The 14,292-nt window shown below is 49.4% G+C and overlaps 3 protein-coding genes across 3 annotated transcripts in view; 2 read left to right on the top strand and 1 right to left on the bottom strand.

Moving 5' to 3' along the window:
* Positions 1-1,701: 1,701 nt before the first annotated feature.
* Positions 1,702-5,041, top strand: FAM210B (family with sequence similarity 210 member B). Its single transcript, XM_082292914.1, has 3 exons — positions 1,702-1,863; positions 3,345-3,517; positions 4,585-5,041. The coding sequence occupies exons 1-3, from the start codon at positions 1,735-1,737 to the stop codon at positions 4,799-4,801; spliced, it is 519 nt and encodes a 172-aa protein (XP_082149040.1). The 5' UTR covers positions 1,702-1,734; the 3' UTR covers positions 4,802-5,041.
* A 2,502-nt stretch (positions 5,042-7,543) lies between these two features.
* Positions 7,544-12,400, bottom strand: AURKA (aurora kinase A; the record flags this gene model as incomplete). Its single annotated transcript, XM_082292747.1, has 9 exons — positions 7,544-7,821; positions 8,114-8,288; positions 8,839-8,987; positions 9,334-9,472; positions 9,695-9,886; positions 10,506-10,605; positions 11,136-11,418; positions 12,074-12,161; positions 12,312-12,400. The coding sequence occupies 9 exons, from the start codon at positions 12,398-12,400 to the stop codon at positions 7,636-7,638; spliced, it is 1,401 nt and encodes a 466-aa protein (XP_082148873.1). The 3' UTR covers positions 7,544-7,635.
* A 206-nt stretch (positions 12,401-12,606) lies between these two features.
* The window catches only part of CSTF1 (cleavage stimulation factor subunit 1), an 8,436-nt gene continuing 6,750 nt past the window's right edge, over positions 12,607-14,292 (top strand). Inside the window, exons 1-2 of the mRNA XM_082292700.1 lie at positions 12,607-13,421; positions 14,164-14,292. The exon at positions 14,164-14,292 is cut by the window's right edge and continues 33 nt beyond it. Of these exons, the coding sequence (XP_082148826.1) occupies positions 13,302-13,421; positions 14,164-14,292 (249 nt within the window). The 5' untranslated portion in view covers positions 12,607-13,301. The remainder of the gene's footprint in view (positions 13,422-14,163) is intronic.

Raw genomic sequence — 14,292 nt, 5'->3', positions numbered from 1 at the left:
CAGCAACACATCTGTCACAGGAGAGCAGCTCCGTGGTCTCTGTCCCACAGCAGCTCTGATGGATCTGCCAGACAAACACAGGGAAGTGCCCAGTGTCCCTGTGCAGAGCCCAGAGCTGCCACTGACATCTCCTTTATTGAGATCAGAGTTAACTCCTGGGATTTTTTTATTATTCAGAAAGAAAAGGGACAAAACTGCAGTGTGCTCTGCTCAGAGCACTGCTATGCCAATATCATGTCTGCTCTGGTGGTGCAGGTGCGTGTCACAGAAAACACACAGCAAATTGCTTTGGAGCAGTAATAAACATTGAAATTGTATTCTGAGAAACCATTCTTCTCAAAGCATTCAGAGAGGGGATGGATTTATAAAGCAAGAACTAAAGGCAGTGTAAAGCCCTGGAACTGGCAGTGCTGTTAAGACAGAACAGACCATTTCAATGCAAGCAAAGCTCTCTCCCTCTCTTCCCCTGAGATCCTCCTTGAAACCCATCTGTTCTGTGGTGCCTCGCACTTAACAACAGCCACCCACCAGCCCTGCACCACCCCGTGCTGTCCTGTGCAGCTCCACTTTGTGCTCCTGAGCTTCAAGTTCTTTCCGGAGGGAACCCGTCCTATTTATCCGACACAGTTCTCCCATTGTCCCCAGCCCTGTGTGCTCACATGGCTGCGGAAACACAGCCATGAGGAGAAAAGGCTTTGCAGCTGGGAGAGGGTGGGATTTTACCGCTCGGGCTCGGCCCTGGGATGCAGTTTCAGGGATATTCACCCTTCACCCTGCCATGAGCAGCAGTGTCTGCGATGGCGCGGAGCCCTTTCGGAAAAATGCAGCTTTAAAACCCTTGTGATCCCAGTTACGAGGGCACCCTCTGACAGTTTGCTGACAGCTCCCAGCTGTGCGGGGTAGTCACGCACTGGAGGAATGGGATGGCATGCAGAGGGACCTGGAAAATCTTCAGAGGTGGAACTGTGCGAACCTCGTGAAGTTCAGCAAGGCCAAGTGCAAGGTGCTGCCCTTGTGCCAGGACGCAGGGAACGGCCGGAGCTGTGCCAGGGCAGGGTCAGGTTGGATATTGGGAAAGGTTCCTTCCTCAGAGGATGCTGGGGCACTGACCAGGCTCCCCAAGGAATGGGCACAGCCCCAAGGCTGGCAGAGCTCCAGGACCGTTTGGACACCGCTCCCAGGGATGCCCAGGGTGGGATTGCTGGGGTGTGAATTTCCCCTCTCTCCGTTTAGAAGCGCTTCCCCCTTGCTGCATCACTCCAGTTCCTGAGGAAGAATCCTTCTCCTTTGCTGGGGATTGCTGGGCTGTCCTGTGCTGAACATGATTCTGGCAGGTCCCTTCCAACCTAGAACAATCTGTGACTCTTGGAGCTATTTACAAGTGCCTGGAGTGACATGACATGGGGATAAAACTTCAAAATGAAAGAGACTATTAGACTGGATATTAAGACGAAATTCTTGGCTGTGAGTGTGGGGAGGCCCTAGCACAGGTTGCCCAGAGAAGCTGTGGCTGCCGCATCCCTGGAAGTGTAGGCCAGGTAGCACAGAGCCTTGGACAGAACACATCCCTTCCTCACGACCGGGACCGCTGCGGCTTTAAGGAGGCGGTCAGGGCGTGTGCCCGGCCCACCGTGCGCGCTCGGGAGGCCGCCCCGGTGCCGCCCCGGTGCCGCCCCGGTGCCGCCCCGGTGCCGCCCCGGTGTCGCCCCGCTGCCGTGTGCCGGCGGTGCCGCCATGTATCGCCTGTGCCGCCTGTCCCCGCTGCTGTCCCCGCTGCTGGCCCCCGTCCCCCCGCGCTGCGCCCCCCGCCCCGCCTGGGCCGCGCTCCCGCCGGGGCCGGGCCCGCGCCGCGCCGCCGCCAAGGTACGTGTGAGGGCTGAGGGGCCGCCTGCCGCGGGGCTGCGCGGAACGGCACAAAATGCCCTCATCTGAAAGTGTTCCTCAGATTTTTGGAGGTGTCTTTAAGTTTTTTGGAGGTGTCTTCACCTCCACCCCCTCGCATCCCCATGGGATCATTAAAAAATCGTGTTTATCGCGGGTTTCTGTGGGAGCTGGTTTGTTTGCACCTGCTGGTGGTCACATTGTCACTGTGAGCTTTCCGGGATGCCTCGTCTACAGTTTAAGTTCTACGGTTTAATTTGCGGCGTGGTGTTTTAGATATGTTTTCATGCTTTAAATCGCATGAATGATGCGAATAAAATCGGCTTTTTAGCTGAAATATTGTAGCAGAATGACATGGAAATAGGCAGCAGTTTTACTTGCTAAGCTGTACATTATTCCGTACATGACTCCCCTGGGTACTCCAAATAGTATCTGTTGAAGTGGTTCTTTTTTAACGTTTTGCTTCAATACCGTTCCTGGTGTGTGAGCCTGGGAACATGGGTGAATTGGAATGGACTTGGAAGATCAGAACAAGCAGGTTTTCAGCCCTTATGATCCATCCATAAGACCCAGAGCTCATGAGTCACAAAAGAAAAATCTAAAATTATCCATTATGCTTGAAAAATTTAGATACAAGAATCAGGAGATGTTTTATTCCTGTCAGTATTTGTTCTCTGGCGAGCATGGGGGTTTTCCAAGGGCTGCCTCATTGCTACCCTCCGCTGATGTCTTTTCAGATTGCTTTGGCATATAGTTTAGTATGAAGTTCTGCGCTTGAAATGCACTCAAATAAAAATCTGTCAATGACTTCTACTGTGACAAACGTTTTCAGTGCAGTTGGACTCTTGACACCAGCCCTGGCATGTCCCTGCAGTTGTTGTCTACGCCGTGGCAACAGAGTTGCTTGTTCCTGTCATCACTTGCAGTTCCCGGTTCTTCCTTTTATCAGCTCATCCATTAAGGGTGATTTATAGGAATTTAAACGTTGGATCTCTTCCATCAGGGAGCTGTTACTAAGTGGTACCGGGTGGGCTTCCGGTGCCACTGGCTGCTTAGCCCTGGAACAAAAAGCTGAGCTCCAAGGAGTCGCTGGGTAAAAGCTGAGCAGTGGGTGGAAGCAAATAGCTCTGACACCTCAGTCTCATGTCTCAAGCAGCTGTGTGGGTGTGCCCTGGCACACATTTGGATCAAATAATCTGGTTTTAATTATGAAACTTGAATTGTGTAAGAATTTATGCCAAGCTCAGTGCATCCCTTTGACAGGAATAGTTGGGAGAAGGGAGCTTGCCTGGGCTCTGCCGCAGCATCTGCTGTGCTGATGTGGAAGAGCAGAAGTGAGTTACTGTCTTCCCAAATCACTCTGTGTGCAAGACACTTCTTTCATTATTTCAGACTGGTTCAACTAACTGGAATATGATCTTGTGCTTAATGCTAATAAATACTTTTAATTGTTTTCTTTCTAGGATGCACATGAACCCCTCAAAAAGACAGCCACTGATCCCAGTGCTGAAAACAAGAAACTCAACAAATCCCAGCAGCTGAAGCAAGTTTTTAAAGAATATGGTGCTGTAGGAGTTTCCTTCCATGTTGGAATTTCATTAGTATCTCTGGGAATCTTCTACTTGGCTGTGTCAAGGTGAGGTTTGTACAGCTGTCTGCCACCTCTGGGTAATGGTAAAAGTAAAATGCATTTACCATTGTGCTTGTTTCTGGCAGGAGACAAGCACCTTATGCCTGCTAGGTCTATAGTCACCTCCTGAATTTTGAGTATGGATGGGTCCATAAATGGACCTGATCTCCCATCAGGCATGAGACAAGAGAGCTGTACAAGGTCTTTTTGCACAGGTTCATCAGCAGTGAAAACAGCAGACACAGCACCAACATAACTCACTGGGCAGAGAATGTATTTGTTTTGCAGATATCTTTTGTTCTTGCTTGTTCTGGAGAGATAGAGCCATGCAAAAGTGCTGGGGCTTGGAGATAAACTTTTTTTTCTGGGTGTTGAATACAGTTTGTGCAGTGGAACTGCAGAAAACAGCAGCCACTAGAACAGAATTACAGTGAAAATGTAACAGAACTGCACGGGAGTCAGGCGGGGAGTTTTGTGTGTGGCTTTGTGGGAATGCATCAGTTACATGAGGTGTTCCAGCTGAGGAGACTGGGGAATGTGTTGTTTCTCCAAACATTCCCTGCTGCTTATTCCGGACTCCAGTGGGGAATATGTGAATGCCTGATTTTTCCTGTTCACTACATCGTGGCACAGGGTAATAACATTTTTTTTCCTTAAGGTATGGTTAAATCCCTGATGAAATCTGCTATGTCTATATTAATGAATTTGGTGGATAATGCTCATTTGAGATCTGTAACACTTCCTTCACTTGCTAGATTTTACATAATTTGTCATTTTAACTGCTTTGTACTCCTGTGTTAGAACACTAAGCCTAACAACAGGTACCTCGTTTGGTTTGCACTGGTCTGTGCTTAGGTGATAAATTTCCCCAAGACACAGAATAGAGTTGAACGTAAAATTTGGGAAGATGAAATTCCAATACAAATTCACAGTAACATTTTGAGAATCACTATGCAGAGAAATTTTATCTCTAAAGGCTGAGTTGGAAGCACGATACATTAAATTCCCTGAACGAAAAACAAGCGCTTTATCTTTTCTATCTTAAACTAAAGCCCTCTTCCCTCTTCCCGCAGCGGTGTGGACATGAGCGCAGTTCTGCTCAAGCTGGGCTTCTCTGAGGCCTCGCTGCAGTCCCGGATGGCAGCTGGCACCAGCACCTTCGTGCTGGCCTATGCTGTGCACAAGCTCTTTGCCCCAGTGCGCATCAGCATCACCGTGGTGTCCGTGCCCTTCATCGTCCGCTACTGCCGCAAGGTCGGCTTCTTCAAACCCCCTGCCTCCAACCCCTGAGCCCCGCCTGGCTTTTTGTTTTCCAGTGCTCCACATCCACGTAGCTCTTCAGGTGCAAAGTTTAAAGGACTTTTTTGGGTTCAGGTTGACCTCGTTTTGCGTTTCTTACTTGGTCTTTCAGGTAATTGTGAGAAGTGCTGAACTTGTCTCCTTTCCCTTTTGCCACTTACTCTTTGGAAAAACCTGTTCGAATGGGATCTGGTTTGCACTTCAAATGGGAATATAAATGCTTGACAATGAGCACAGTTCTGGGTCTTTATAATCCAGCTTTTTGAACCTTTTTTTTCCTTTTCAAAACAGTCATAGCACTCATTTATTACTGTGTAGCTGAGAAACAGTGAGATTCTCTTTCCAGTAGAATAAACAGTATCTCACTACAGGGGTAGTTCTCTTGATAAGGGTATATATTGGAATCTAAAGTGGCAGGTGGGTGTTTTTTTGTTAGGAGAGGCTTTTATTATAGCCTCTCTTGCAGTATAACAGGCACTGAACTCACTGAAGTAGGAATACCCATATGATGGATTATTGCACAGTCATAATTGGTTTAGTCACCAATAGGTGATGCACTGTTCTGAAACTACGTGTAGTGCTTCCATATTCCAAGATTTTATTGTCTGAAAATGTGCTGGCTAGGAGCCAGCCTTACTAAAGTCCTTTTTTTTTTCTCCTAATGTCTATAGACTCAGAAGAAATCCTGAGTCTATTGAAGTCACTGTAACCAGAATTACCTCTGTGAACATACTCCAAAGAGCATCAAGGCAGAGATAAGCTGGTGAAGGTTTAACATTTTGAGATCTGACTTTGTACTGGAAACACTTTTTTTTTTTTTTTTTTAAATCTTAAAAGTAAGCCCAGCGGCTCTCTGCTCCTGTGGGTGAAACTCAAATCTGCACCTGAAGTCCAAACATTCCAATTTGCAGCATCCCAGGAAGAATTCCTGTGCTTTGGGTGGAGAGTGTAACAATGAGGGGGTTCTGCCTTTCCTTATGGGGACACTGTTGTGTTTAGAATGTATCATCCACATTCCACCTTCCAGTTAACCCAAAGACTGATCCCAAAACAGATAAATGAGTGTAACACTGGGCTAAGCCTGGGTTTTGGGCTCAGGCCTGTGCTGCTGTGAGTTTGAGCCAGAGCTGGGGGTGTTTGGGACCTGCTGTCTGCTCTTTTCACATTATCTTTGTGCTTGCACTTACCCCAAGGTGGCTTTGATACATCTGTTCAGACAGAGCTGTGATTTAAGTAAAATAGCAGGAAGATAGCCTGACACTTTTGATTTTTGCAAAAATTTTGTGAATGGAAGAAGGAATTGTGGAGTTTTGATGAGAGTTGGCTGAGGGAGGAAAGGAGGAGCAAACAACCTCTTGTTATGGAGCAGCTGCTTGCCTTCCCTCAGCCAGAACAGTAAATTGCACCTTAACTCCTTCCCCCCCAGGAAGGTCCAGCTTTCCTGTGTACCAAGGATAAGAATTCCCAAATAACTCTTGAGGCAGCCTTGTGTACTTCAGAATCATTTCTGAGAAGTTTTGTCTTAAACTGGATAGAGAAGGTAGATTCAGAGCTTCTTTTTCAAAATCCTGTGTAAAGCTGAACTCCTTCAAAATAAATGTACCTAAAAGTCAATAGAAGGCACTAGCACTCAACTAGAGATTTCTTGCTGTAAAGAAACAGCTTCAGATAAATTATGGCCAGACTTCTGATTAGTTAAGGTAAATAGGGTTGTATAAACTACTGGCAGTTTGTTTGGATGAATTTTTTTGCAAAGTATATTTTAAATTAATTCAAGAATATATTTTGAATTCTGGAATCCTTACTTGTAGAAGGATCATTTTTTAAAATTGTTTATAAAATAGCCAAGTCTTATAGCGAAAAGACAATAAATTGCTTTCTCTTAGTTTGCTTGAAGTGTTTTACTGGAAAACAGTTGGTCTCTTTATTTTGGTGGCAAGGGGCCTGACCCTTGGTCCAGTTTAAGGAAAGTCTTACAACATCTGGTACTGTTACTTCCTGTTACACAACATCTGAAAGTACTCCTGAGAGAAAGGGCTGGAAAATATTATCAGATGGGAGATCTTTGAGTAAATTCCTTGGAAAAAGGACAGAGCAGGCCAAGCTCTCAGTAAACCAACCAGGCTCAGTAATAACACATTTGGTACTTACCTGGTAATCCTAAATTGGGATTGTGGGATAGTAAATGAATGTGTGAGCTTCCTTTTTGACAGGTGGGAATTACACTTGTGGGAATTCACCTCTGGCACCAGGAGTAGTTCAGCTGTGCTAGTGCCAACCAGTGCCCACAAGGAACCTCACCCTGCTGGGTGCAATAGAAGAAGTCTTTATTTTACAAATTGAGTGCTCACATTTAAAACTAGAGACAAAAGCAATTGCCACATCATTTCTAGAACACTTGAAAAAGGCATTCACCTCGCTCAGTTTCAGGTTACACCACAGGTAGGAGACCCTGAGCAGCCCAGGGAGGGAGGAGCAGGCATCACCAGGATATTGCACTGTTCAATAAGCCAGAACAACAACTTCTCTTGGTGGAACAACGAATCATTTTCAGCACAGACCACAGCACAGGAGCCTGCAACAGCTTCATACATCAACAAACCTGGCCCACATGGAACTGGATTTCAAGTACATTAAATATTCCCCGAGCTCCAGCTAGAAGTCAAATAATTTGATGCTGCAATTCAAGTGTAAGACATCAGCCAACCCAAGGATTTGCATCCCAATTGCCACTAGATTCCAAGACCTGCTTTTCCTATTGTAAGCATTACAGTAGTCACAGTACAAGGCTCCTCTTGTTGATCCCACAAGTCACCCTCCTAAAACTATGTTTTGGATGGGGCAGCACCATCACTCTTCTTGCTGCTGGGAATCTTCGTAGAGTTTGCTGTGATCCAGGGATGGAGAAGGACATCCTTCAGGGGCAGGCGATGGAAGGGGTTATGCTTCAGGAGCTTGGAAATTAAATCCCTCGCACCTTCCGTTACAAATGGAGGAAACTTGAATTCCACCTAAGGAGAAAGGACATTAAAAATTACACAAAAGTTCTTTAGCAATAACCATGCTATAGAACCAAAGGGCTCTAATCAACCTCCAAGTTACACCTTGAAAGCTTTGCCAGCCTTGCAGGCTGTGCATCTTCTGCCTATTAAGAAGAGACCAAATGATTTCATCATAATCCTGGTTCATCATAATTCACAGGTTGTAGAAGTATTTGTGCATTATTGTGTTTGTTTTCTTCATGCTTCAAACTTACACCTTTCTAGAACTAAAAGCACAACCCAGATAAGCACTGGCACTTACCCTGGAAATAGCTCTATAGGTTTCCTGATAGGTTGCTGCTTCAAAAGGTGGTTTCCCTACAAGGAATTCATAGCACAGAACGCCAAGGCTCCAAACATCCACCTTTTCATCATGTGTTCTTCCCTCAATCATTTCAGGAGGCAGGTAGTCAAGTGTCCCACAGAGAGTTGTTCTCCTGAAGAAAAGTCCAAATTAATCACTGATGAAGATAATTATAGGATCTATTTCAAGAGACATAAAGACTAATGCTGGCAATCACCTGCACCTCAGTGCACCCACCTGAATGGGCTCAGCACCACAACAGCTGGGAAAGAAAAGCCAGCAAGACATTTTCTACTTCTCCTGCAACTAGTCTTAGCTCCTTTCTTCACCCCTTCAACACCTTCTTCAACTTGCTAGAACAAATCTGTTCCTCCCTTGTCGGGTGCAATGTCACACTCTCTAAGAAATAACCAAACTGGCAGCATAATGTTTGAGTCCAAGTGCTGGTTTGTCATCTCAGGGACCATGGTAAGCCTGCAGTAACCTACATCTCTTTCAGGCTCAGCAAGGTTTGACCTAAAAATCAGGATAACAACACTCCCACACCAGTTGACTGTTAGGACCTCTGTTGTAACCAGCATTTTTCACCAGTATTTTAAGAAGTCCACATATAACCTCCCTTCCACAACTGTGCCACAAAAACTGACTACAGGAGTTCACTGCACAAGAGACTGAATTCTCACCTAGAAGATGGAGCATGCACAGACCACCCAAAGTCAGCAATTTTTAACTCTCCATTTGATCCAAGCAGCAGGTTCTCTGGCTTGATGTCTCTGTGGATCACACTCTTGGAGTGACAGTACGAGAGGGCATCTGCAAGTTCTGTGATGTACTGGGTGCAGAAAGAACAATCTTTAAGCCACAATGGCATTGTCACCTGAGTTTATCTGGCTGCAGCACAGCCTTTTTGAGGCATAATTATAGTTTTAAGTTAAAGCAATTATTCCTTAACCCTTGAAGTCTGGCAATACAGGCTGTGCCTTGCAATATTAAACAATTCTGAACATAAATTCCTGCACAGCACTAAGTCTTCCCAGTTATTCCCTGTCCCTATGCCAGCTAGCAGCTAAGGAATCTCAGTTTCTCCAGCAGAACACAGAACGTGATCTGAAGAGCTGGCACTATCCCACAGATATCCCAGATACACAGAGTAATGATAGGAAGCTGGAACAACCTACAGTAGCAGTTCTTGGCTCATCAAACTTGGTGAGCTTCTGAAGTTCCCTGTAGACTTCTCCACGAGGTGCATGCTCCAGGATCAGGTAGACTCTTGTCACATCATGGAAGTAGCCATATAATCTGAGAATGTTGGGGTGCCTGCAAAGAGATTTCAATGTTCTTCTGAACCAAGTGTTTGTCCAAAACCTTTAATTTCCCTGTCCTGCTCCCCCCTTTCAAGGCAAGCATGGGAATTTCATCCCATAAGTGTTCCTTCACCTCGCAACAAGGAAATCTTATCATAAAGGGAAAACCATATCATAATCAAGGTTACTTTATTTGGATGCAAACAAAGCAGAGTATTTAGTCACTAAATTTTACCTAAGATGAGACTGTATTTCCACTTCTCTTCGTAGTTGATGTTCTACGCCAGCTTCCTCAAGTTGTGTTTTAAAGAGCACTTTCAGTGCAAGAATAAATTTGCTCTGTTTTTCACGTGCCAGGTACACATTCCCAAATTTTCCTTTCCCCAGAGGACGACCAATTTCAAAATCATCAAGAGACCATTGCCTTCTGCAAGAGGAAAGTTAAAAGCTGGATAGTTGTGTTGGCTTTGACTCAAATTTATAGTTTGTAACATTCCTGTTCAAAAGATGCTTAGGGCTCTAAACTAGACTTTAGTCTGTAAGAAAACATGAAGAGAATCAAGTAGGCATTGACATTTTTCAGAAGGAAGTTCTGAAAGCTATTTTCTTTGTTCCTGAAGCTTTTGCAGACACTACACCAACCACACTACTACAAAATGAAATTGTGTTTGCCAAGCTGGGCTCCTTTAGATACTCTTAACCCAGCCACATCACTAGGGCATGGCAAAACAATTTAAAGTTGCCATAAACAAATCCAATTTCATCCCACATGAGACTCCAGCCTCCTGCCCCGATGAGGGAGGCTTTGTTTTCAGGAGTACCTCTCATGACTGGGGCAGCAGCTATCAGTGTTCTCCCATGGGAAGAGCTACTCTGCATTTAGCAAAGCTTTCTTTAGATTGCAGCAAGTTCTTGTTCCTGACAAATTGCCAGGTCCAAGGCAGCTTTCCGTGTGTTGTGCCTGCAAAGTGTGAGGGTCACCAGGCTCCACAACCAAGGGAATTCCAGCAGGGCTCAGTTATCTAGAATTTAGGCATAAAACTTACTTTTTAGTCTCTTCACTTTTCTTTTTAGGCTCTTCAGTTTTCTTCTTAGCAGGCTCTTCAGTTTTCTGTTCAGAGGTGCTCTCAGCTTCAGGGTTTTTTGCTGTGTACAGAGAAATAAATCAGTTTATGAACCAGACCCACAAACACAACACAGACACACACATATGAGCAAATCAACCCCTGTGCATCATCTGAAGCAGCTTTTAGAATACATTCAATGACATTTTATGCAACCTACCATAGCTGACTGCTAGGAAAGGAACAGCACTGGCAAAATGTAATTTTAAAAGCTTTCTGAAAATAAAAACCCATGAACTCTCCCCCCAGAAAAAAGTATTCTTGTACATGAATCTCAGAAAAACCTGTAAAGTCTGAGTGCCAATTATATTAACTCCCAGCTGGCTGCTGAGCACCTGGAAGTTTTTAACAGCATATTGACTCTAAGTGGTTAATTTAGAGATAAATTCACAAGGATGGTGCAGTGACACCAGAGGTGAATCATGTGCTGCTCTTCTGTTTGGGGGCACAACCAGGAACTTCCCTCCAGGCCTGTTCCCAGCTCAGCAGCAGCTTTAGGGAGTGTCCCGAGTGTCACAGCAGCACACACATGTAAATCATCCTCAGAATTACCAGGTCCTGCAGCCTGGGGAGGTTTTTCACTACTCTTGCTTGCAGCCTGAGGCCTCACAGGGGCTTGCTGGGGCAGTTTGGGTCGGAGCTGCTGCACTGTTTGGTTACTGGACAGTTTTTGGGTTGACAGTACAGGTTTTTGGGATTGCACAGGAACTCGCCGGGCAAAGTTTGCAGGACACAGAACACGTTGTGCTGGAGCTCCACTGGTCAGTAACCGGCTCTGGGCTGAATGCTGGGACACAGGGACACGTTTGGGGCCATCCCCAATGGGATTTGCAACCTTCAAAGAGAAATGATAACATGTTAATTGTACAATAGCACACCAGAACCTTTACAGCCCCATTCAGAATAGCAAAACCACACAAAGCATATTAACAGAAACACTAAAAATCATGTATTGATTAATTAAAAGGAAATTTTGTTTTTACTGTTCCAAAACCTTACTAGGTCTACTTGATTTTATATTAAAATATTGAGAAAGCACCTCTGTTTCTAAATAGAAAAAATATGTAATCAGGGTGATCTTGGACACTGCTGCACATGTGTATCAATAGTGACATTGACACAGTGCTCGGTTTTAAAACCTGTATCTAAAATAATTTGATTATACACACTTGCTTACTCTTTAAATGATCTTAAATACTTAAGTTATAAGGAGGCCTTCCCCATTTAATAAGACATACTAATATTAATAATAGTAAATAAAGAAAGTCAGCTCTGGGCACTGTCTTATCCAGGAGAAAGCTACTGAAAGATAAATTACTAATTTGAAACCTGTAGCGAATGTGCGATAGGAGAAACGCAAAAACCGCCACTCCCTGAACAGACCAGACCTACAGAATTTTAATGGCAAACTCCCAGGCACCGAGCCCAACGATCCAGTAGAGGAAACTGCTCAGGAAGACGAACATAAACCGCGCATTTCAGGCCTTTACCTTGGCAGCGCGGCTGGGGTACGCGGCGTGGTTCTCTTTCATGTTCCTGTCCATAGCGCCCGAGCGGGAGCGGCACGCACGGCTCTGCCTGCGGGCGAGAGGGAGACAACGGCGGTCAGTGACCGGAGTACAGGAAGTCTCGGGCCCTTTATCAATCACCAGCCCTTATCGATAGCAATCCCTTACTAACACCCCCCGCCCGCACCCCCATCGAACCAGGCCAGGCCGCGCCGCTCACCCCGGGCCCGCCACCTCAGGGCCGCTGGAGCTGTTTGAATTCAAACCGCCGCGCCTTAAGTACCCCTTTAAACCCCCGCCGCCCGCCATTGGCCGCCCTCGCGCGGTCCGCGCACGCTGATTGGCTCCTCCTGCGGGCGGCCCGCCCGCCCATTGGCTGCCGAGCGCGCTCCGCCGCGCCGCGAGGGGCGCACGCGCCGCGCCCGCCCGTCCGCCGGCGTTGTCGCCGCGCGGCGCGTTACGCACTTTGCGTAGCGCCGCGCCCCCCGGCGCGCGCCGCCCGCGCACTTCCCGCCGGCCGAGCCGCCGCTTCCGCTACGCAAATCGCGTAACGCGCCGCGCTCCCACCTGTGGCCGCCGCCGCCTCCGCTCCGCCCCGCACCCGGGAGCGCCGCCAGGTCAGTCCGGCTCCCGCCAGACCCCCCCCCGAGACACCCCCATCCACCCCCGGGCAAGGCCGGGGAGCGGCGGTGCTGCCACCGCGCGTGGGGCCGAGCGCGAGCGGGGCCATTGTGTGGGTGCCCCCCCGGACGGGCCGAGCAGGGCCGGAGCCTCCCGGTGCGTCCCGGCCGAGCGGCCCCGGGCAGCGCCACGTGCCGCCAGCGCTTGAGAGCGAGTGCGAAGTGCGAAGGCACCGCCCGGCCCGGCCCGAGCGACGCGCGGACCCCTCGCGTCGCAGCCCCCGACAGCGCCCAGACCCGCGCGGCTCCCGAGGAGACGCCGGGACAGCGGGAGCGCGGCCGGTCAGCGAACGCGGCCCGTGAGTAGCGCAGTGAGCGCGGCGTGAGGCGCTGCTGCCCCGCAGCCCGGAGCCCCCGGGTCCCTGCGAGGCGCCGCGGAGCGAGGAAACTCCAGTCGGCACTTGGGGCTTGTGAAGAACTGCGATCCAAGGCAACTTTTCACTGTCTCCGCGGTGCTGAAAACAAGAGCGAAGGAGACCCTGGTTGTGTGTGTTGGTGTTTACAAGTGGTTCAGGATAGGTAAAAAGAAGATGTCGGGTCGCCGTGTCGCTGCAGCGTGTGACAGACGACAGCTGCCCCGGGGCATGGGGAGCATGGCAGCCCCGCTGCTCGACCCGCGCCCGCTCCGGCTGCCCTTTCTCGAGGCTGACGTGAGTAGGACTCGGGGAGGGGACGGTTTGCGCTGGGGACGGGGCCGGGCCCGCCCGCAGCGCTGGACAGCAGCGCCAGCAACTTAATTCCCAGCCCGTTCACGTCGCCGTGTTTGGGATCCGGGGTCTGGCGGAAGCGGCGCTTCGGAGCTTTGCGGCTGCGACACAAAAGAACCCCCGGGCTCCCCCCGCGCCCGGTGGCGGCCGGGCCCGCGCCGCTGCCCCGCCCGCGATCCCGCCCCGAGCGCGGCTCTGCGGCCTCCGCCAAGGCCCTGCTGCTCCGGGAGGGGGGAATGGGAATGGGGAGAGGGATCCCCGGAAGGGGGAACGGGAGGATGGGCCCTCGGGAGCCCCGGAAGGGGAGGAATGGGGAGAGCGACCCCCGGGATCCCTGAAAGGGAGAATGGGGAGCGGGACCCCTGGAAGGGGAGGAATGGGGAGAGCAACCTGCGGGATCCCTGGAAGGGAGAATGGGGAGCGGGACGCCCAGAAGGGGAGGAATGGCGAAGAGAGACCCCCGGAAGGGGGGACGGGGAGAAGGACCCCGGGATCCCCAGAAGGGGGGGAAAGGGGAGCGGGGCGCCGGGACCCCCTGAAGCGGGGACGGGGCTCGGGACCCCCGCGATGGGGGGGTGTGTGGGGGGGGGGTGACTCCCGCCTCCCCGTCACGTGATGCGCGGGGTGTGGCGGTCACGTGACGCCGCCCCGTTGTGTCGCCCCCCCCCCCCCCGTCCCCCCCAAGAGCCGCCTCCCATCGATGTGCGGGCGCTCGATGCAGCAGCCTTCGCGGAGGAGCGTCCTGCGGGCCCGGCCGCCCCCGCCGCTGCCGCCGCCGCCGCTCGATGCGCTCCGCGCTCCCGCCGCCATCTTA

The sequence above is a fragment of the Coloeus monedula genome (assembly GCF_965178545.1).
Source record: "Coloeus monedula genome assembly, chromosome: 17".
Taxonomy (NCBI): domain Eukaryota; kingdom Metazoa; phylum Chordata; class Aves; order Passeriformes; family Corvidae; genus Coloeus; species Coloeus monedula.
This window is presented reverse-complemented; position numbering and strand designations above follow the sequence as displayed.